The sequence below is a fragment of the Falco biarmicus genome, chromosome 7 (assembly GCF_023638135.1).
Source record: "Falco biarmicus isolate bFalBia1 chromosome 7, bFalBia1.pri, whole genome shotgun sequence".
NCBI lineage: Eukaryota > Metazoa > Chordata > Aves > Falconiformes > Falconidae > Falco > Falco biarmicus.
Genome location: NC_079294.1, coordinates 29,265,484 through 29,289,087, shown reverse-complemented (window position 1 = coordinate 29,289,087; position 23,604 = coordinate 29,265,484). Strand labels below are relative to the sequence as shown.

The 23,604-nt window shown below is 38.6% G+C and overlaps 1 protein-coding gene across 2 annotated transcripts in view; it reads left to right on the top strand.

The window, feature by feature from the left end:
* PTPN21 (protein tyrosine phosphatase non-receptor type 21) overlaps nucleotides 1–19,563 on the top strand; it is a 47,729-nt gene extending 28,166 nt beyond the window's left edge. For both annotated transcript variants that reach the window (XM_056346030.1, XM_056346031.1), the window contains exons 11-19: nucleotides 210–270; nucleotides 791–875; nucleotides 2,992–4,457; nucleotides 6,766–6,903; nucleotides 9,346–9,567; nucleotides 10,779–10,907; nucleotides 11,225–11,459; nucleotides 11,986–12,146; nucleotides 13,007–19,563. In XM_056346030.1, coding sequence (XP_056202005.1) covers nucleotides 210–270; nucleotides 791–875; nucleotides 2,992–4,457; nucleotides 6,766–6,903; nucleotides 9,346–9,567; nucleotides 10,779–10,907; nucleotides 11,225–11,459; nucleotides 11,986–12,146; nucleotides 13,007–13,135 — 2,626 coding nt within the window. In that variant the 3' untranslated portion in view covers nucleotides 13,136–19,563. The remainder of the gene's footprint in view (nucleotides 1–209; nucleotides 271–790; nucleotides 876–2,991; nucleotides 4,458–6,765; nucleotides 6,904–9,345; nucleotides 9,568–10,778; nucleotides 10,908–11,224; nucleotides 11,460–11,985; nucleotides 12,147–13,006) is intronic.
* Nucleotides 19,564–23,604: the final 4,041 nt, after the last annotated feature.

Sequence of the window (23,604 nt, the reverse complement as noted above, 5' to 3'; positions counted from 1 at the left end):
GTTTGTGATTCTGCTCATACTGTGTGCAATGGGGGTTTTATGCACAGAGCACTTTCCTTTTGAGACTGTTGGGGAGGACTATTTAACACAAGGCCTGGTGCCAGAAATGGAGACTGATTTTTTAACTCAACTTAGGAGCACTTTCCAAGGTTTGAAATAGGCCTTGGTGGTGTTAAGAATAATTTCTCACCATAAAATTTCTTCTGTAGACAAACCCAGCCTGTTACAGTGAATCCTGTTAGAAGGCGGTCTTCGTCCAGGATGTCTATGGTAAGGAGAGCAAATAGTTTTATATTTGCATTTTTATGGATTTCGGTTGATTATTAGTTTCCTTCAGTGAAATAAAATGAGCAGTGAAAGAGATGAGTCTAGTATGTGAGGAATTGTTTCTGACTTATAGAAAAAGCTGCTATGTAATATCCAAAGAATGGAATTAAAATAATTGCGATGAAAAAATATTTTAAACACTTCTATTTTTAGTTTGATTGCACTGTCTCTAGGACACTCATCTAGGAGACTCTTAGATGTCAGATGGCAAGATACACTCTTGAGTTGGTGGTGTGTGGCTTTGGTTTTGTTTCCTTTTCTTTTTATTATTTCTTTTGTGACCTCACAGGAGAAACCTGCTTTGCAGACTGAGAGAAATGTTTTAAGACTAAGGTTTGGGATGTGTGCTTGTATTATACATTATATATGTAATATTATACATTTTAATATAAAAAACCTCCCAGACTTGTTTTTAAAATAAATCATGAGTTGTTAACTAACATTAAGATGCTTGCTTTCTTAGCCCAAGCCTCAGCCTTATATGATGCCTCCACCACCTCAGTTGCATTACAATGGTCATTATACTGAACCATATGCTTCCTCCCAAGGTAAGTTCACTAAATCCAAGGCCATGCTACAGCTTTAGAAGGTAAAAGCTGTAATTTGCCTTTATAGCTACTTCAGCTAGAGCTGAGCAAATTCATAGGGTGAACATGGGATAGATTTGTACTACAACACTCATTGAAGTGCTTGCTGCTAATCTAGCTGTATAGGCTAACGTGAAATAGAAGCATAGAATCATTTAGGTTGGAAAAGACCTTTAAATCACTGTCACGTCTACCACTAAGCCACATCCCTAAGCGCTGCATCTACATGTGTTCAAATACCTCCAGGGATGGTGACTCAACCACTTCCCTGGACAGCTTGTTCCAATGCTTGACAACCCTTCCAGTGAAGAAATTTTTCCTAATATCCAATCTAAAACACCCCTGACGCAATGTGGGGCTGTTTCCTTTTGTCGTATTGCTTGTTACTTAGGAAGAGACCAACATCCACCTCTCTACGATCTCCTTTCAGGGAGCTGTAGAGAGTGATAATGTCTCCTCCTCCTCCTTTCCAGGCTAAAAAGCCCCAGTTCCCTCAGCTGCTCCTCCTCCATATCCTCTCCTATGGAATATGAGCAGTTAGTTATGATAGCATACACAGCAACTATCAGCTGTAGGTTCTTGTGTGAGTTTAAGCTGACAGTTGGTTTTTTTGGTTCATGTACCAAACTGGTACATTATTGTCAATATTGATGTTAGCAGCTGCAAAGAGTAAATTAAACTCCCAGAAAATTCAGACAAAACAATAAGAAGAAAAATCCCAGGATGCAGGAAGAGAGAAGGTTCTCTCAGAGTTTGCTAGACTACAAGGTGGTGGGAGATTCAAAGGCTAAGGAATTCCACAAGTTATGGAATTGGTATACATTTAATTGAAAAAAGGAAAGAAAAAACCCAGGCAAACCCTAATTAGAATTCTGAAGGAATGCACGCTCCTAATCTGTTTACAGTGGAGTGATGGCTGCTTTCTCTCCTGTTTTTTTGATTGTTACACATTGTGTCTGTAATTAACAAAGTTGCTACCCTGAAGGGCTTAATCTAATCTTTTGCAACATTGCCTCAGTTTTGATAGGAATCTTCCAGTCCTAAAAGTCAGCTGGAAAAAAAAATACTCTAACAACTCACTGGTAAGGGATTAAGAACATTTTCTATCTAAATAGACTTACACAAATATTTGTGAAGGTACAAGTATATACATTCAGAATGTAGCTGAATTCTTTCCAATATAGTGTTGGAATTATTGCTGGATACTTGCTACTGCACACATCCTATTTTTGAACATTTTTTTCACAAACAAAAGAATTTTTGATTGTCAGCAAAGTCAGTAACATAAGTGTGGCAATTATTTTGATGAACCTAAAGAGTTAAATTATGAAAGTATCTAAAGCAATGACTGAATTGTTCTCTTCTGGAGCTTGGCAAATTGTGCATCCAATGAAGTAATGGTTAAATTATTAAATGTATCTTGGATGTATAAACTGTATAGATCATTTTCTCTACCCATCAGAGTGGGTATATGTTAATGTGTAAACAATGTATGGTAGTGGTTTAAACGGTCTTCAAAAGTTCTGGAGAAAAGTTAATTTAGTTACTTTTTTTTTAAAAAAGGTCTTGTGGTACTATATCTACTTACCTATGGGGGGAAGAAGAGTTGAGGGGGGTTTTGTTGTTATGGGGGTGTTTTTAGTGCTTTTTTTTGTTTGCGTTTTTTTTCCTTGCTTGCTGTTTAAATTGATCTCATTAGATTAGTGCAAACCCTGGTGCGGATTTCTTCCTTCAGTTAGTGTGGTTTAAGATTGATAGGGATTTTGTTTGACTTGGACTGAAACTTAGCAAACCTATCCTAAATGGAAGACAGCCATTCTTAAACTGAGACAATGTTTTCCAAAAGGAATTTGCATTATCTAAATTACCATAATAGGTTATTCTGGTATGCATACCTTAGGTGTCAAGAGCAACAAAAAAGCTGGGGATGGTTTTGTTTCCTTCCTTCCTTCCCAATTTTGATACATAGCTAAGAATAACTGAGATTTTGAAAATCTCAGACATTGATTAGCTGTGTCTTAATAGAGGATATCTTTCTTTGATGTCTCGGACATAAAGATTGTTCTTAAACTTTCAGATAACCTCTTTGTGAGCAATCAGAATGGATACTACTGTCACTCTCAGACTAGCTTGGATAGAGCCCCTCATGACTACAGCGGTCGGATCCGCAATGGTAGTGTCTATAGTGCACATAGCACAAACTCCTTGAACAATCCACAACATTATTTGCAGCCGTCCCCCATGTCCTCTAACCCAAGCATTACTGGAAGCGATGTCCTCAGAACTGATTATGTCCCAACACATAGGCATAGTGCACTGATACCACCTTCTTATCGTCCCACGCCGGACTATGAAACTGTGATGAGACAGCTCAACAGGGGAATGGTGCACACAGATAGGCAGAGTCATTCGATGAGGAATCTTAACATCAGCAATTCATATGCTTATAGCAGGCCTGATGCCTTAGTTTACAGTCAACCTGAAATACGAGAACATGCTCACTTCGCTTCCCCGCAATCTAACCATTATCCATTTAACCTGAACTACAGTTTTCATAGCCAGTCGCCCTATCCCTATCCTGCTGAAAAGCGCCCTGTTGTTGGGGCAGTCAGCGTGCCTGAGTTGACAAATGTACAGCTTCAGGCTCAGGACTATCCAGCACCAAATATAATGAAGACCCAAGTCTATCGACCGCCTCCCCCATACCCATACCCAAGACCTGCAAATAGTACTCCAGACCTTTCACGACATATCTACATCAGCAGCAGCAATCCAGATCTTATCACAAGGCGAGTGCACCATTCTGTCCAGACATTTCAGGAAGACAGCCTGCCTGTGGCACACTCTCTTCAGGAAGTCAGTGAACCTTTAACATCAGCACGCCATGCTCAGCTGCAGAAAAGGAACAGTATTGAAATAGCAGGCTTGGCTCCCAGCTTTGAAGGAATAAGAATTAAAGAGAGGACCATGTCAGCTTCTGCAGCAGATGTGGCTCTTCCAAGAGTTATCTCGGAAGGGTCACAGCCCAACATTCTGATGGAGAGAGCAAAGCAAAAAGAAAGTGAGCAAGAAGAAAGTGTGAACTGCGATCATAAGAAAACCCTTTCAGATGCCACTATGCTGATTCACAGTAGTGAGGAAGAAGAAGAATTTGAAGAAGAAAGCAAGGCTGGTACAAGTCTTTCTCCTCTCCCTGAAGATCAAACCCAACTTTCACCTGTTATGGGTGGTTATTCTCATGATTCGGTACTGAACTACCCTTATAGCTCTGTTGCTTCATCTGGTGGCCCTTTGCATATTCTTGAGCCTAAATTACATATTACTGAGACAGAAAAGAGAATTAAAGATATGAGCCCTGTCCATTTACTAGTAGAAAGCCAGGTGCAGAGAAGAGGGGAAGGACTGCTTACTCCATCTATGTCGGAATCTGATCTTACAACATCAGGGAGATACAGAGTAAGGAAAGATTCAGTAAAGAAGAGACCTGTGTCCGATCTTTTGTCTGGAAAGAAGAACATTGTGGAAGGCCTTCCCCCACTAGGTGTAAGTGGATATTATTCCTCTTGTTTCGGGTTGTTCTGTAGCGGGAGTTGTGTGGCGTTTTTGCTTGAGATTTGGGAGTGTTTTAACCAACCTGAGATGCTTTTAAAACATGTGAATTAAAAGCTACCTTAAGCTTGACCTTTATTTTTCTGGTTTTCCCTGACTAACTTTGCTTGGCTGTCTTTTATCCCCTTCTCTGCCATGTCTAAGTTCTGTCTTGATAGTTCTCCCATACAAATCCAGCTGTCCAGCCTCCATCCGTGTGGTACACCTAACCTGGCTAGCAACTGTAGAACGAGCTAATTTAAAGTCCATTCTAGACGGGAAATTCTGCCCTACCTATGCTTATCTGGAAACAGAAGCAACTCTTTCGATTCTACCACCAGTTTTCTAATCTTTCTCTCACTGAAAAATTGGATGTAGCTGAATGTTTACTAGTTTAAATTCATTTGCTTTCACTTTCTGGCCTACGAGGGGGACCTGACACATTAGGCAATAAATTCTTTCCTTGCACTCTTTTCTTTCCTCCATCCTTTCCCCTTTTCATGTCCTTTCCCTTTTGCCTTCTCTTCAAGCTGTTTTTATCCCACTAAAGGCATTTCTTACTTGCCGTGTGTCTTTCTCCTACTCCAGTCTTACAAAGCTGTAAATAATGAACAACTGCAAGTTTTACCTTCCCTGTAATTCCCACCTCATAGAAACATCAGGGTCTGTGTGTGGGACTGTACAATTTCACTGGCAGTCCTTACCGCTCATATTGTTTCAAACTTTTGTTTGGTTTTATGTAGTCTGTGGCATATTTCAGGTGCTAATAGAGGAAGACCATTTTTATTATTATTTTGCCTTTTAAAATTGATTGTTGTTAACTTTGCCTGCCTCAGTTTTCTGCACAAATTAACTGCAGTGAAACTACCATGTAACTTCTTCTACTGTAGTAACTCTTACAGCTGATGCCACAAAATCTTAATTTTATGGAAATGTTACATATTTAAATAGTTTCTGCTGTCACAATTTCTTGTTGGTCAGACTTGTTATACATGGAGCTAAACACAATGAAATGAACCTTCATCAGCTTCAATTGATTTTATGATGGTGTATGGTTTTCTACATCTCCTTACTCCTGTTTATGTGGATTAGGAAAAAAAGTGATAACTTGCTCCTGTGTTCACATTTACATAGTCATTTAGTTTTTTGTTCTCCAAAGGTAATTTTTCAGACACTAATATGTCTACCAAAATCATAACCTGCCTTTTCCTTCTGATAGCTATGTAAATGTTCAAGTCAACCTTTGAAATGAAATTGATATTAAAACTTTTTCACTGGAAGTGTTCAGTAAAATACTTCATAGTTCAGTAACATTTAAGAGTGGCATTGCATAATAGAGGGTATTACCCTTCTGTATTCAATATTAAGATGAGGAGTATCCTGGTGAGAAAGCTGGCCCATATCAATGTTTGCACGTTTTGCTTTTCAATTAACTCTTACTGTCGGGTTTGTGTTCACTTCACTTTTAAATGTGGTCTCATTCTCTTAACTTTGTCTACCTATTCCTTACTACTATTTAGTTTTTGAAAGCATTGATTATTATTCAAGCCACATATACTCTCACATTTTCAATGTATTTTTCTTAACAACCAAACTTAGCAACTGCAGGATTGTTGATGTTTTCTCTTATGCATTCAAATGATTCTTTTAAGAAGCCTTCTTTCATAAAAATTGCCCTTTGGTATTTTTCTCAAATAATGAATGGTAACTTCAATAATTTAGATTCATGGCCTGGTTGAGGGCTCAGATCTGTCTGCAGTTCTGTGTTCACATTTTGTATGTGCAGTTTGTTGCAAACTTAGTCAAACATTTGACTATGTTCAGATATCTTAAAGGTACATGCTCATCGTTATGCCTGCTAATAGGGAAGAAAAGTGTTTGCAAATTGAATAGTTAAGGAAGAATTTTTATGTATTTTGGGGGTTGGAAAGTAATTTAAATTCTGTCCAAGAATGTTAGTTATCCAGGCTTGTTGCCTCTCACCCTCAGTTGTGAGCTTTGTAGGGAACAATATTTGTCATTCTTCTGCAGTTTCATTAACCTGTCTGGAATGAAGACAGACTTGTGCTGTGTCCTTGGAGGAATGTAGTCCCACCACCCTAATCTCTCACTGAAGTGCATATAAAAAAAAATAAAAAGGTCAGAGCTGTTTGCAGAAGGGGTCAAGGAAGTATCCTTTGCTTAATTGAACTCATCTGGTGTCTGCTTTGTAACTTTATCAGATATTTAAGGATATTTACAGTTTTTAGCTTTTCTTTTGCAGGGTATGAAAAAGAATAAAAATGATGCCAAAAAAATAGGGCCTCTGAAGCTAGCTGCCCTAAATGGACTAGCTTTGACTAGAGTGCCTCTGCCAGATGAGGGGAAGGAAGAATCAACAAGAGCAACAAATGATGAACGGGTATGTTGGAGTTTCTTAATGCTTGATTTCTTTTTCACACTAGTGATTTTTCAAAATGAAATGCATGTGAATGGTGCTTTGTGTTGACTTCAGAATACTTCAGATTCAAAGCAGCTCAAATACTGAGAATAGAAACAAAATGAAGAATGAAAGTTCTGATTGATAAGTCATTGCTAGAAATATTGGGTGTAACTCAGATTTTTCTTTAAGATTCAAGATGACAGTGATTCAGATTATAGTTTACACTTTAATATACAGGAAGCAAATTAACTAGTATCTACTGATACATTTTTATGCCATTTTTCTGTTTTCTCTCTTGATTTTGGGGTTTTCCAGACTGAAAACATATGAAAATTGAAATTCTGAGTGTGAGGTTGTACTTAGTTGTAATTATTAATAATTCATACAAATTTTACAATACATCTTGTAATTAAATTGCATCCCCAGGGTACAGCTTGTACAAATTGTATTTATGTTTTCCTCAGGTGGATCTCTGAAAATATAGATGTCTTAGATGACCTGCAGAAAGTTTAAATTCAGTAAAAGATCTCAGATCACACAGACAACATCAGGTTCTAGAATCTGAGGATCATTCTTCCAGAAATATAAGACTCTACCTGCTTGTGTCAGGGTAAACTGTTAGTAAATATACTCCAGCCTGCCTTGTGTATCATTAAGTAGGTGCAGGAAAGTGAAATACAGTCAATATCCAGCCTGTGAAGGGCTATGTAGAACAGTGCTGCCATCACACATCTGATCAGGTGCATTATCTAGATAAACCAAGGGCTGCAGTGATTATTGTGTATTCTGTGACCAGAGGTCTCTTTAGAATCCAGTTCTGAGCATGGTTGGGCATCCTCAGCTGCAGACCCCCTCTAGCTCAATTTACTGACAGTCAGTGGGCAGGGATTAGAACCTGAAGGATCAGTCCTGCTCTCACCAGCTGCACTTCTAAGGAACAGACCAAGAAAATTAATTGCAAGTCACACAGTAGAAATTCAGTCTTGGAGTTTGAAGGCTTGGAGTGAGAGCTATAGGAGGGAGATTTGACTCTTCCATTTCAACACAGTTGAAGTTCTTTTTGAACTATATGTACACTCCTAGAAGATGCTAAGGGACAAAAATTAACATTCTGCTACTGAGATACAGTTCTACAGTTAGTACCTGTGTTGGTTATTTCCCCTTATTTTCAGCCATCATCTCTTCCTGAATTGACTTTTATTAAATCCAGCCATATTATTATTCAGCTAGCTCTACCCAAAGTGTTGAGGTAAAAGAAGAATCCATAAAGTAAAGTTCTGCAAAAGACATGTTACTACACTTTCTCTTCAGGCAGACGTGTGGAGGCAGAACAGATACCATTAAATGGGAGTTAATTCCTAAAACAGTTGAGAAGAGGCAATGCCAAGGAGACATGTGACATGAAAGGAAGTCCAGAGGCAGATATTTTAGACGATGACTTTAAAGTTGATTCAATACCTGTTTCATTGCTCAGCTTCATGTGATTATTAGTTTTGATGAGGGAATTTAGCCTAAAGATAATAAAGGAGTTTGTATCGTTGATTTATGGATGTGCAAATTGCTTATGATTGAGGTTTTACACCTTCCTCTGCAACACTTGCCATTACAGTTATTTGATACAAGACATTTTCTGACCTGATACCATGAAATAGTTGCTGTGAGAGGCTGAGGACATGTGACATAGATGAAATTTTCTGGCTGAAATCTTACATATTATTCCTCTAATTATTGTTGGCAAAGAGATGCTGAAATTCCAGAAGTGTTTTGTGATTTAGAAAGAGCTTGGGTTTGAAAGAATAAATGGGGGGGTGGGGGGTGCAGGGAGGGGGGGGAGCAGCTTATTACATAAACCACATTGAATTATACTAGTAGGAAAAACCCTGGGTTTATACCTCAGCTGCAGTGTTCTAAAAAGGCTTGCCTGCTGTACGCAAGGTTTATTAATTTCAGTCTTAAAAAAATGTGGAATATTGGTAGTGAATTATTAGCTCATTGACTAAGGCAAGTGTTTTGTTTCACATTTTCAGAGTTTTTCTCCATCCAAAGGACATAGTTGACTTAATTTCTTTTTTTGGATTATGTTTTTTAGTATAGCATAGCTATCGGGTTTGGCCAAATTTTTCTGGGTTGTCTTTACAGAAGCTATGATGTAATTTTTCTTTCACCAGTGCTGTCCACAGTCTTTGTGACCTAGTGAAGTATAACAGGCTTCTTGGTTTTCACTTCAACAAAATTGCTGCTGGTTAGGGTTGCTTCTTGTTTATTCTGGTATGTTTGTGGAAAACATTAATAGCTGGAAAAGCATTGAAAAAATATGTAGAAGAGAAAAATACATACATTTCATCCTTCATGAATTCTCTATTAAAATAGACTCAGTCTTAGAACGTGATTTTATATGGTTATCTATGTTCTGCCTTTCAGTGTAAAGTTCTGGAACAACGGTTAGAGCAGGGGATGGTGTTTACTGAATATGAGCGCATTCAGAAAAAAAGACTTATAGATGGTGAGTGCTCAATAGCTCGGCTTCCTGAAAATGCTGAAAGAAACCGGTTCCAGGACGTTCTTCCTTATGATGATACCAGAGTAGAGCTAGTCCCAACCAAAGAAAATAACACGGGTTACATCAATGCATCTCATATCAAGGTGAGAGAAATACTGTTGGAGAAATATTTTGTAGTTGATGTGGTAACTGAAAATGGATTTGGCTATCAATTTTGGTTTGGTCAGATGAGTGAGAATCCCTCCATGTGTGTCTCTTTCCCTTCTTCTGCAGAGGTTTCTTTGGGGAGAAGAGAAACCTGGTTTTCCTCATTACCTAGAATAATGGTGGGTTGATTATTGGAGAGGTCTTCTATATTTTGCTTCTGTATTGATCTGCTGTCTCATTTCTCTCTATCTCATCTCTCTGTGGATTGGTGCTGACAGAAGGCACGTCCATTCTTCCCAGTTAAAAAGGCAAATAGCTTTAACAAACTGGGATCCTTTGCAATGATTATGATATTTTTGAATTGCAGTGACAATCCTTATTATTTCTTCTTCCATACTCTCAGACTAGATCCACAAGATGCAGTAAGCTAGCTCCCAGCTTAAGCTTTTTTGGATGATTAGAGGAACAGATGGAGCCAGGGAGAAATCTGCTCTTTCATAATCTTTGTTTGCCCTCCTTCCCTAGCTGTAGCTCTTTAAACGCTGTTTAAAAAGTGAAGAAGTTGCAGGGTGACCTCAAGAACCTTCAAAGCAGTTTGTTCATTTTTCAGTGGATTTACCTACTCAAAGTGCAACTGCGATTGGCTTCATTCTTTCTCTGAAAAGAACTGAGATCATCAAAGCAGCAGTTGTAGTTGCGTTGCCGTCTCTTTTGAATAAATCTGTACATTGACGTGGTACTGTAGTTTCTATACTTCAACTCCTTCACAAATGTTGAGTAGCTCTTCGGTCACTTCTCAAACAAGATAATATTTTTTGAGGAAACATCAGCTAATTCTCACTTTTTGGTGCATGTAATTGTATTTACAGCACCAGTGTATGAAAGCTTCTCTAAACCTGAATTCACTAGAATACCTTAAATTCACAAAAGAGAAATACAGTTTTATTTACTCACTTTTACGTTATGCTTATGATGTAAAATACATTTATTTACCTGTATCTCTATACAATTTTCAACATCGTGTCTCTTCTGCATCTAATGTGACAAGATACAGCTAAAAAATGGAGGCAGATATAACTCACAATGGGCTCCTACTTCTGCAGTGTTGCTGTCTTTTTTTCAGTTTGTGCATCTTCAAATGGCTGACTTAAGAAATGGAGAAAGGGAGTTGTCAATAATTACTAACCTAATGTATTTCTTTTTACAGATCTCTGTTGGTGGCATAGAGTGGGATTACATTGCTACGCAGGGCCCTTTGCAGAATACATGTCAGGATTTCTGGCAGATGATCTGGGAACAAGGGATTGCCATCATAGCTATGGTGACAGCAGAGGAAGTGAGTATAAATTGAGTCAGGTTTCTCCCCGAAATTCCACAATGATTTTGTAATGAACTGTTAGAGAAAGGAGATCTTTGCTCCAGTGAGAAGAGTAATCAAAGATAAATATCTAGTCACCCCTTTGCCATTCTGTCTTGCTTTCCTTGGCAGAAAGATGTGAATTTGCAAACTCTTTCCTCTGGAAAGTTGGTTTACTTGGTGAGAAACCATAATGCTGTAGTAGTACTTATTAGAGGAGAGATACAGTTGTTACAGGAGCGTTAGTTGTATGAGTATTCTTACTTTTCTTGTTAAGCACATGTTTTACTTTTAAGGAAAGTGGGCGAGAAAAAAGCTTCAGATACTGGCCACGTCTTGGTTCAAGACATAACACTGTAACATATGGAAGATTTAAGATTACCACACGATTCCGTACTGACTCAGGCTGCTATGCAACTACGGGTTTGAAGATTAAACATCTTCTCACAGGACAGGAGAGGACAGTTTGGCATCTGCAGTATACTGACTGGCCAGAGCATGGCTGTCCGGAGGATTTAAAGGGATTTCTCTGTAAGTTGTATTTAATACTTTGTTTTGGGGTTGGTTTTTTGTTCTGTTTTTAATACCTTCTAAAATGGCTGCTATATGTGAATTAGCTTTTGATAAGTATGTCAAGCATTCTGCTGTAAAGGGTTTCTTCACACCAGCAAGATATACTGAATTATATTTTTGACAGGAATATACTTGTCAGTTTGTAAAAGTGACTGTCTAAAGCCAAGTATATCATTTACTAAAAGTTCATATAGGGTAAAACGTAATTGCATGATCTGCTACACATTGTATGTTCCAGTAGTAGCAAGAGGGCCATGGTGGGGAATAAGGAACAAGTCAAAGAAAGTCTTACTAAAGTTAGATGGTCTTTATAGATCTGTATTGCTTTAGTTGGAATGTGACTTGTGATTTATACAGTGCAGCATTTTTCTGTGGGATGTCATTTGTTAAATTACTACTTTTCTGGTGGTCATACAGTGTAATAGCATGGCTTGTGGGGCCTCATCTCCTAAATTTGTTATTCTTATCTCATTAAACTTAATAGCGTACTTGGAAGAGATACAGTCAGTGCGGCGCCATACGAACAGCACTGTGGATCCTAAAAACTCTAATCCTCCTGTACTGGTACACTGCAGTGCAGGTGTAGGACGCACAGGAGTGGTCATACTGTCAGAGATCATGATCGCTTGCTTGGAACACAATGAGGTGATCTCTCTTTCTGTTTTTGCTTTAAATAAAGTTAGGTAGGAGAAGAATAAATGAACAACCATCAGATATTTATTAGGCAGGTTATCTGAGCTTTCCCAAGATGTGGCCTTTGGAAGAGCCCTTACAACTGTGGTTGAAAGAGCTCTTGGCAATTCAGCAGAAGTTAATAATCTTCTAGAGTTACTCACTTACACACTGGGCACTGGAATGCTCATTTGGATTCTTGACTCTGTAAGATGTCAAGTCATGGAGCGGAACAAGGTATGCCCTAGGCTATTAAGCATATTTCAGGATTTCACTCTGACTTTACCACTTTTACTTCATGCCTTAGTCTTAATGGATAATATTCAAGAACATGCTTTGTAGCCACTCGCTTGTTATTAAATATTTCATTCCCAAGTGTAGTGTTTTTGCAGTATCAGTCTCGGCAGATGTCAAAGCAGTAGTTTGATAGAACAAAACCTTGTCCTATCAGCTTTTAGCCAGAAGTGAACAGCTATGACGTGTTTATTAATAATATAATATGCCAGCTGAGAGTCAACAAACTGTTTTGTTGTGGATCCTTTTCCTAATACTGTGACAGACTTTTGAAGCCATTAGGTTTGTGAAGACCCATACCCCATGAGATAGAGAAGTTTTACATTATGCCTGTTTCCCAGGTGAGGAAATAAGGTAGTCGTGGTCAGCGGCGTAGTGCAATCCATAGTGCAGGCATGGGCAATGAATTGCTGGAGCTGAAATTAGAGCAGCTGATTCTCCCTTTAGATCACTGGTAGTGCTCTGAACCTCCTGCTGACAAAGCGCAAGCCAGTCTCCTTGCTCACCAGTCACTGTAATGGTTTGTTCTCTTTCTCCAGATGCTGGACATCCCACGAGTGCTGGACATATTGAGGCAGCAGAGAATGATGATGGTGCAGACTCTTTCACAGTACACTTTCGTCTATGGAGTTCTCATTCAGTTTCTCAAAAGTTCTAGACTTATATAACCCCTGCCACTTCCTAAGGGACTCTGCAAGAGTTTACAGAAAGAAAATTACAGTTGTCCAGGCAGACCTGCTCTCACTGGTGTTTTCTTTGTATGATGAATCACACTGTTACCTTTCAGGGCTGGTATGTGGCTGTTAAATGCAAGTCAGTGTAACAGTCCCTGCAAAGCAGGATCTTCGCTGGACTAAACTCTTCCCGTGTTCAGCTGCAGTCGTATTAGGGAATGATTTTACTTGTGCTGGTCTGTAGTACTTGCATATGTTCTTTAGAGTGGTGTTACTCTGGGCAAAATAAGTATCTTATGGAATGGAAGTACAAGGCACAACTTAACAATTATGTTTTAAAACATAATGTTAGTAAACTGTGCAAAAAAGCTGTAGATGCACACAGGGTGAGAAACCTGCTCCTTGGGAATGTCAAGGTCTTATGCAGTTTCATTCTGCTTTCAATTTTATATTTAGAACAATACAACTATATTTTTTAAAATGAACTTTTGGTTTCCTCTGGTTTACTCAGCAAAATCAGCAGCTCTTAGATATTTTAAGCTGATGCTTTAAATACAGTTATTTTTATATTCAGTATTTTTTAGTTAAAAAAAAGATCCCAAACACCACAACTCAAAACTTTTTAAACAGCATAATATTTTCAGAGGAAAAGACTGATGATGTTTGAACTCAGTTTTCAAAAATCATGCAGAAAGTACTAGGGGAAGCTATTGGTAGGTAATTGTAGTGCTGTGTAATAGAAACGACAAGTGAAAGATCCTGTTAACTGTTGCTAACTGCCATTTGAGCGGAGGCATGTTTACCTGTAACAAGCAGGGGAAAAATATTACCTACAAGGTTATTGGAAACAAATGAATGGGAGACAGTACGCATTCAGTATTATTCATATATTTAGAGGACAGTTTGATTTTACTGGCTGAAATCAAAGTGGATGCAAATGTTTTAAGCACTTTTTTTGCTCTGTTATTTATGTAGTTAAACATAGAAACTATAATCATGCATTGTGTCATATGGTAATATACCATTACTAACCTGTTATTTTTGGAAGAGCCTTTTAAGTTGGTGAAGTGGAAGAACCAAAGTTGGAGTAAGAAGGTGCATAGTGGTGAAGCAGAAATGATCGTATGAAACGTAACGGAGGTGGTGTGGCAGCTATGATTGCTGGTTTACACAGTGCAAAGATGAACTTTAAAAATGTTTATGTTCCCAGTCAAGAAAACCTTTAAAGCACTGGAGTTTTCTGTAGAATCCTCCAGAATATTTTGTCATTACTAGGAACAGATTTTGCTAATGCTGTGCAGTGTTGCAGTAAAGAATGTCCACAGAAGCTGTTTGAGAACACTTGCAGAATGTAAGAGCTCTTAGAGGTGATACTGGAGATGTGGGTATTTTGGTAGCTGTGTAGGTGGTTGAGTCAATGGCTGTGGCATGGACCTGAGGATGAATTGTACTTTTGGTAGTTTCCATTTTGTCCCATGGGTCTGGTCTGATGACAGTATCCCTAAATAATTCTCTGTGGTTTTCAGATGGGGACGGTATGGCTTTACCTGCCTTTTCAAGTGTTTTGAAATGCTGAGTTGAAAATCCTTATTCAAAAGAGAGCTATTAGTTTGTAGATATCTGGTTTAATTTCAAAAAAACCCTAAGGTAGACCAGTCTGCAGGCATTTTAAGTGTCCATTTTCCTTGATACCTGCTTAGTGAAATGAAATCAGACTGAAAGTAATTTTTATCACTGGTGAAATTAGTTATTTTTCTGAGCTGTAACAAGGGTTTGGAAACTATTATGAATAATTAAACCCCTTTCAAAACAATAATCGTCTTCCAAAACATTAACTAAGAATAATAAATATGTTGCCTTGCTTTCCTCTGTAATAAGCTACTTCTAAAAAGAAAACCTATGGTCCAAATGACTTTGTGCTAATATGTCATTCTATAAAAAATGTAGTACTTTAAAGTACACTGTATTAATCTAGTGCATTTTGTATGCTTTCAGGTAGTCTGAATTTTTCTTCTTTCAGTAAAAGTAAGACTGAATATTTCAGATGGGGGAAGAAGATGTTCTTTTTGTAACTATGAAATGCCTAGGAAGTATGAACTGCCTAAAGTACAAAATGAAGTCCAGAGGAAACCAGTTACTGAAGACTGATTCTTTATATATAAATCTTGCAATCTTCTGTGTTAACAAAAGTATTGAAAGAAACAACTGTACTTAGCTATTTGTATCGCGCTGTGTTTCAAAAACATTGCTACTTTTTGCCACAGTTCACATCTATATTCAGAAATATTTTTGAATGGGAAGGTATGCTCTAAAATGTAGCTTGTACCTTTTCCATTTCTGAACTTTGGACTGTGATCTTCATAACCTGGTACATGCAGCTTTTAACAAAGCTATATACAACCCCAACTTTGAGCAACAATTTTTAGCTATTCAGCAGTAACTGGGACAGAACACCAGGTATGAGGCACTAAAAGGAGCAGTTAAAACAAGCAATTTAATCCAAAACTTCCAGGATTATCTGGGGTGGGTGAGGAAATGTGTGTTTTACGGCTTTCTTTTCTGTTTTGCTGAAAGAAGTTGTGTTTACTTCTAGAGGCAGTTGCTCTCTAATCTGATAGTCACAGTCTTGATCTATTTTTTTTTTTTTTTTTAAGCGTAACACTGCTACCTCCTCCACTTCCGCTTTCATTTCTGCCCATCAGCAGTCTGTTTTTGCATTCATAGACTTGACTTTATGTGGGTTTTCCTACTGAAGGTAGCAGAATTGGGTTTTTGTATGTAAGCGTATGGCTCCAAGTAAGCATGTAAAATGAGCAGTTTCTTTTCTAAAGATACCAAATGAAAACAAACTTTGCAACCTCCTGTAACAAAAACAAATTTTAAAACATATTGTTTAGATTTCCAGTTAACTTCTTTTAAAAGAAAATTCAATTCTTAGCACTTTGTTCTGAGCCTTGAAAAGGGATGCTTTTTTACATCTAGATGTGCCGAGTGCTTCATGAAGTGTTGGACATTATAAGAACATCCACCGTCCAAATCCAGTCACAGTGTGTATCAGAGGTGGATTTATTGGTCAAAAGCTTAAAATTCCACTATAAGCCTGTCCATTTTGCCAAATGTGCTTCTGTTTTTATGGGGATAAAACCGGATTATTACGCAAGATTTGAGCTGAATTTTTTTAGTAAGAAAAGTTGTATGAAGACATTCTTGCAGTAAATGGCAAAGGATGCTGATCTCTAGGGATGTCACAGCTCTCAGGGATAAATAAAGGTGCTATATACTGTCAAGAGACAGATTTGGCCGTCTTTTGTGGGCTAGGTGGAAAACGCTTTTTAGGATAAAATTCAATGAAGAGTCAGAGGAAGAACCCATAAATTGTAGTAAGGGTTTTTCCACATTTGATTTCTTTCTTGGTTGCTCAGATGAGAGATGTTTTTGGCCAGTGAATCTTTGTAGTCTTAGGCGAGCAGCTCTTCTCCAAGAACTTGTCAGAGACCTGTTTGTTGCAAAGATGTCACTGACTTAGCAAGCTTAGCTGTAGGCTGCAAACGACTCCTTGCCCTGTTCTGCAGGGGGGAGAAGCTCCATGGTACACAGAGGAGCGTTGCACAGCTTTTCTGCAGCCTGCACAGCAGAGCTTTCCATTTTCTGCTGTCCCCTGTGAAGAGCAGGGAAAGTTTTATGCCTTAGTATTGCTCTCATTGTGATATCTTTTGCACAAGTGAATGGTAAAAACTGCAAGTGCAGGGTGCTGTGGTTTATAAGTACAAATACAATTAATTCAAAGCAGGTGAGTAGGCAGAGTTTCTGTAGTTTCTGTAGATAAAAAGCTGCTGTAAGTTATCAACATTTATTTAAAAAGTAAAGCAATAACAAATAAAAGTAAAATAAATTTTATTAAAATGGAAAAAAAATGTTGACATTTTGAGAAACATATTTTTGGCTCCTTTTATCATGCTGTGTATCTTCTTTTGAAGTGGCTGACATTTGAGCAATTTTCTCCAAAAATAGCTTCTTAAATTTCATAAGTAAGACTACCTGAGGCTGCTGCTATATTGTTCTTGTTGGAGCAGCTGTTAAAGTTGAGTGGCTAGTAGATTTCAATGGCCTCTGGACCAAACCTGGGAACTGCAGGGTTGTTTATCATACAAGATAGCTGTGTAATAAGACCTCAGTTTTATTATCAGTAGCATTACTAAAACCCCAGACTTAAAAATAGTGAACTCATTACTATATTTCAATAGTTAGTTCAAATTATTAATTTAAAAGAAACAACACTTCAATTGCTAAGAACTCTGTGCTTTAGGGTTTGGGTTGTGGTGGGTTTTTTTAATACTGCAAAGCCATGCAAAGGCGGAGTCCGCTCCTGCAGTTCTTCCTGATATTGTAGGAATTAAAATTGGCTTATTGCCAATGAAAGCTGGAGCCCTTAAAGCACGAATACTCACATGACTGCTTTAAATTTAAATACAGATTACAAGAATTAACCAAAAGAATGCAGCAGGAATGTGCATACACGAAGCTACAACATTCAAAGGAAAAGTAGCTGAGATAGTTTGGAAGAAATTCTCTTGTGAAAGTACAAAATATTGGAAGTAGAGAGTGAGGATTTGAGGAATGGCTGAAGGCATGTTGAAGAGGATTTGGAAGATTTTGTGTCCACAGTAGAGCTGCTAGAAGGGTTTGATTCATGTGGTATGTTTTTCATGGCATGGTAGGCTAAGTGAATATGTAGTCATAGGTGTTATTTTTACTGGCTTCTTAAAATGTGATTTTTGAAACTCCAAATGTTTTTTTCAGAGGCTCTGCTATTTTTACATATTTTCCTTTCCAGATATATTTAATGCAATCTGTCAGCTCAGTTTCTGTTTACTTATTAAAGGTCAGGTTTTTCAAACCATGGTCTCTGGTTTTACACATGCAAAATGCAGGGGGAATAGGCATACATGCAGTTTTGCAGTGATAATTTCTGATGAATGCAGGTTAGATGATTTGAAAGTCTAGATACTTTATGAATGCAGCCAGGTTTACAGTAGGTGTGAATTGCACCAGGTTTAAAGCTGGGCTGAAAATCAGGCCTTTGAAATGCGGAGTTTAACATGTGCTTAGAAATTATGTTGCAGTGCAGCATTTGCAGTACAGTGATATTAAAATAATATAATACTGTGCTAAGGTAAGGGAAAAAACCCTTTTAACAGCTGTTACAAACATGTCTGTAAAAAAGAAGAAAAAAGTCTTAGTATGATCCTCTTGGGGACCAGCTAACTTGGTGCATCCTGTTGGCATCACATATGTTACTTTAAGGTCTACAGGGGCTGAAAAAAAGGATTTGTTAACTTCGGTGAGCATTTCAAAAAACTGTTGGTGAATGGCCTTTGGTTCTGTTGCTGTATTCCACATGATGCTGCATTCAGTGGTGAAGAGTAACCTCTGGTGTATTTGTTCTTTAGAAGTCTATTCTTCAGCTCTAATTACGGAATGAAGTTAGAAATCAAATGCAAGGAATCTAATGAATAGAATTTACAACAGATACAGCCTGTGATAAATTAGAGAGCAAGTCTGTAGATACCGGAATGTTCAGATATGCGGCAATCAAAACTACCAAATTTATTAATTTTATGAGCACAGTTTCAGAAGGTGCCTAATGTTTATAAAGGGAATTTAAATGCTGTTTTTCCATTTGGAAATATTTAGGTAAAATTAGGAGACTTTTATAATACTTTAAAGATTTTGCAAATGCTATGAATTTTTAGAATGGTAGGAAACTTGATAGGGGAAACCCATGTAAAATCCTCCAGTCTGTCACCTTGCTAATCCTGGATAATTCTGACAGACAAGGTGTATATGCTTTTTACAAAGATACATTCTTAAATTGCTTTGAAATACCCAACTTACCTGTCCGATTTATGGCTGATCGGGGGGGTGGGGGTGGGGGGGGCGGGGCTTGGATTGAAATTGTAGAGGCTTGACCTGGCAAATCGGTGGGTATGTACACTCCTGCATATTGCTGAAATCTCTTCATTCAGTTAAAGCAAATAGGTGTTCAAAGGCCTTTCAGCAGTTTTGTAGGATTGAGTCCTTAATGTCAGAGAAGTGCAGGATCTGGCTCCATTTTCTTCCATTTTCATTTGAGCCAGTATGCAAGGATTTAAATGAGACTTTGTTTAAACAGTAGCAAACATGAAGTATTATTTTCTAGTACTAAGCTAGTGGTTAATGTGTCTGTTTTTGCTGTCTTACCACCAATACTGTAAAAATGTATAATCAGAACAGCTTTAATTCTTGTAAAACTGAAATTGGTTTGTAAAACAGTGTACAAATTGTGTTTCATAGACAGAAAAGCTTGTATTACTGAATGTAATATATGTGAGATGAATATATTATAGTCTATTTTTGCCATGGAAATAAACATTTGAAGCAACCATGAGTTTTTATTGTTCCATTATTAAAAGAAAAATCAGGGAACTTAGTTTTCATGTGTAGTCCTAGGCTGGGACTTTACCTTCAGTACACAGAGTTGCTATCCCTCTTCAAAAGTGCTGCAGGTACTGTCCTGCATCTCAGTACAAATATAAAACTTGTACTGTGAAATTCTAATAGCTGTCATCTTTGTGGTAGGGAAGTCTTGCGCTTGATGCACTATCATCATTGTTTATAATGTTTTGCATTTTCTAAAGCTATTTTTAGTATTGAATATTCAATTTCCCTGTAACCTTTAAGTGGGAGAAAAATGTTCTGAAAGTTGAAAAACCCTTTGCAAAAGCATGTGAGAGAGGAAACAGTTGATTGTATACTTACTTACTATCGTTGGAGCTGCTACCAATAACTAACACTATTGTGTATTCATTATTAAGTGAAGTTTTTCTTCATTTTGTAATTGACATTTAGTCAGAAAGGGAGGTGGTCTAAAAGGCTTGCTATATGATACCTGACGCAGCACAAGACCCCCATAACCTCATGATAAAGGAATTGCTCACTGGACATCGCAGTTTCACACTGGACAATTGCATTTCCCTTGTCTTTGCTAAATACCTGGTGTGCCGCCTGTTTAACTATAGCTGAAATGACCGGGCTTGTAACTGAAATCTGTCTTCTAGGTGTGCTCAGTTTGATAGCATTAATTGACTTCAGGTAAGACAGTAATGTATCAGCTATCTATGTACTTGTCTGATCAACCCCCCAAATCCTGGAGAATGTCCTGTGTGATGTTCGGTGTGGGCAAAGCTCTCTTATTTGCCGTGGATTTAAAATCAGAAGAGGGAGTGTGGTTTCCTGGGGTCCTAAGCACATGGTAAAAACACCCAGCAGTTCTGATCAGTCTTATTATTTATACTGATTTTAGACCCGAGGCAAAGTTCTCTTGAGAAGCCTAGATTTCCAAATTGCTGTAAACTATAGCTGTTATTTTCCACCCACTGTAAAATCCCTCTTAGAGCCTTCTGGTGGCCAGAGTTGGCTGAGAGGGGAGCGACTTGACTCATGGCTTTGGCACAGTGGCCAGCAGCTTGCTTGGGCAAAAGCTCCAGTACTTGGTACAAGAGAAACCTGGGGGAGCTGACGAGAAAGATTCCTAGCCTGGGGCCTTGACTAGGGGAACTGAAGTAGCTCTCATTCAGCTGTTAGGGTTGTTTAAATTGTGAATAGCTGTGGATAGATGAAGGTTACATGAAACTCGGCAATGCTAGGTACCTAGCGGGAAGTTTTACATGTGACAGTTGCTCTGTATAGGATCCGATGGGTTGGGGTTTTTTCACGCCCATTCCTTTTCCCGGAGGAGTCAATGACAGCATATAAATGTGTCTATCTCTCCACTATTTTTATGAACATCCTGTGGAAGGCTGGACTCTGCCTGAAGACAGAAGCTTCCCAGCGCCACAAAAATGTTGCCAGTTTACCTTCTGCAGCCCAAGAGCTACTTGAGGATGGTCACAATTCGTGAGTATGATGGGAACATCACTTACACAGGTATTGGCAGGAGAACGGTGTTGCAGGAGAGCTGGAGTTAAGTGAGGGCTGGTGCATAGGTGAATGCTCATCAGCTCTGAATTAAGCAAGGTATTTCGTATTGCTGCATATCACGTTAGCTCTGTCTGGCTCTTGGGCAAGTTGAACCTTCTGCCATCAGCATGTGCGTTTGAGTGATGGCAGTTTTGTGGCTCCAGTGGAATGTAATACTTAGGGAAGTGGTGGTTCTGATACTTAAAAGCTAGTTCTGTTGATATTAAAATTGCTTTAAACTGGCCTTATTCATTCAAAGAAAACCCAAGTGTAAGTAGGAGATAGGTGAGCCTGGGAGTATTTTGCCACAAAACTTCTTTGTCCTTCAGAGGTGCTCAGGGTTGCAGGCATGCTGTAACATTTGACTTCATGGCATTCTTTGGGAGCTTTTCTAAAGCAAGGATTTCAGGGCATGTGTTGTGTTCTTGGGCTCTCTACCTGCAAAATGGCCCAACACAGATGTGGGAGCTAGAAGGGGTAGAGCTTAGAAAAATTCTATCCCATTTCTGATCATTCACCACATCTCCCAAACTAATCTGCGTGACAATCTTTCAGATGGACATCAAGTTTAAACCAAACATCTGCCATCCCCAACATACCAAACCAGTATTATTTGCTGCCCTGCTCATTCTATGGATTTAAAGTATCTGCTGTAATAACCAAAACCAACCACAAAAGACTTGCAGGGCTTGCAGATGAGGTTCAGATTATTTTTATTATTAGCCATTTCTAAAATGACGATCATGTGCCTTACGTAAATTTAGAAGGACATTGAATCCTTCCATGAACAGACCCCAAATTATCATACCCGGAGGCGAATGAAGAATTTTCACTGGTGTTAAGCACCTATGAAGAAAGCCCCTGTCAAGCCTGGCTAATACTGACAACCAGTGATCCGAAGGAACTGCATACTTCATGTGTGCATGTCTGTATCTGATTTCTTCTGGCTGCATGCTGTGCTACTCACAGTACTGAAGCTGAAAATGTCTTTCCATTGACACAATCTTCAGCGAAAGACTTCAGGAAATTAGAAGATAGTTTGGGTTTAGTTTGGTAATGTGGAAAATATTGTTTTAGCAGATTAATCAAGGTTCATTGAGTTTCTTGCACCATAGCAGTACAGAAATAAATCCATTTGTTCTGAAGTGACTGTTTCTGAGCCTCCAGGAATAACAGGTGCTCACTCTGTGTTCCAAAAACTTGAGTTGCCTCCTGAAGACCAGGAGCTGTAGGTGTCCATCAGTCACCAAATGTTTACTTCTCTCCCTGAATTAGGAGAAGCAATTTAATTTGAAACTATAAATCTTAGGGAATTGTACTGCTTCAATTATCCTCTTTAAGCCACCCTTTCACTAAAAAAATGACATTAGCCCGATTTCCTGATTCTTGTGGTACTGAAAGCTATCTGGCAGATGTAGGCCAGCTGTCTTAATGAAGAAATCTGATTAGATTTTCTTTGGGGGTGACTTCTGACTTGAAAAAGAGAAGTATACAGACAAGAATCAAGTCTTATAAAAACTTGGGTTCAGTTAGGTTCCTGACAGCATCTCCAGAAGGATTAAGGAGAAAATCACATACAACGCAATGGCTCAGCCGGTCTGAGACAGTTGCCCTGCTGATCCCACTTGTTATGGTGAAATATCCCCCCAGGACGCTGGGGCCAAGGACTTGTTCCTTACAGGGTGCTGCTAGGTGATTCTTTCTTCCTCTGTCCTGATGGATGGCTCTTTCAGCCTGACCTGAAAATGATCACTACCACCTTCGGCAGACATGCTGAGTCTTCCTAGAGCGTGTGGGTTCCCGTAGCAATGCCCTGTCCAAACAAGAACATCTGTTTTCCCCTTCGTAAGGAGAAGGGAAACACTGTGTTGTGTTGTGTTAGTAAGCAGGATGAAGGTGTAATTAGGAAAGAAGAGGAAAGTGCAATTGTTCACCAAAAAAACAGAAACACAGGTAGATGGTTGAAGGATTTGTTTCCTCCCCAAGTTTCTCTTAAGTTTTGAAGGGCAGAAGAACTGTTCCACAGCCACACCAATCAGAAGAGCGATAGGAATCCAAATGACAGGTATTAAATGCAGTAGCTTTGATGCACTGCGAAAAAACTAATCTAGCTAAAATAAGGAGCATTGCTGAGTGTATGCATTCCCTGCAGTCAGAGCAAAATTTACCGTTAGTGCCATGGTGTTAGTTAGGAGAGCTGCCAAGGCGAGTTTAGTGCTTTCAGTGCATGTTATGCCATGAAATTGAAAATAAAATTCTCCATTTCAGCCTGTTTTTAGGACAGCAGGTCAGCCTTATCCCTCTGCACAATGCTGGTGTTTAAATAATGACAAATAAGCAGAACTGAGGCTAACTTACATTCTCTGTTGAAAGAAACTGGAAATATTGCACTAATACTACTGACTGGATTGTCCTGATACCTGTGAAGCCAACTCTGGCTGTGAGCTGGCCCATTGCTCACCCAC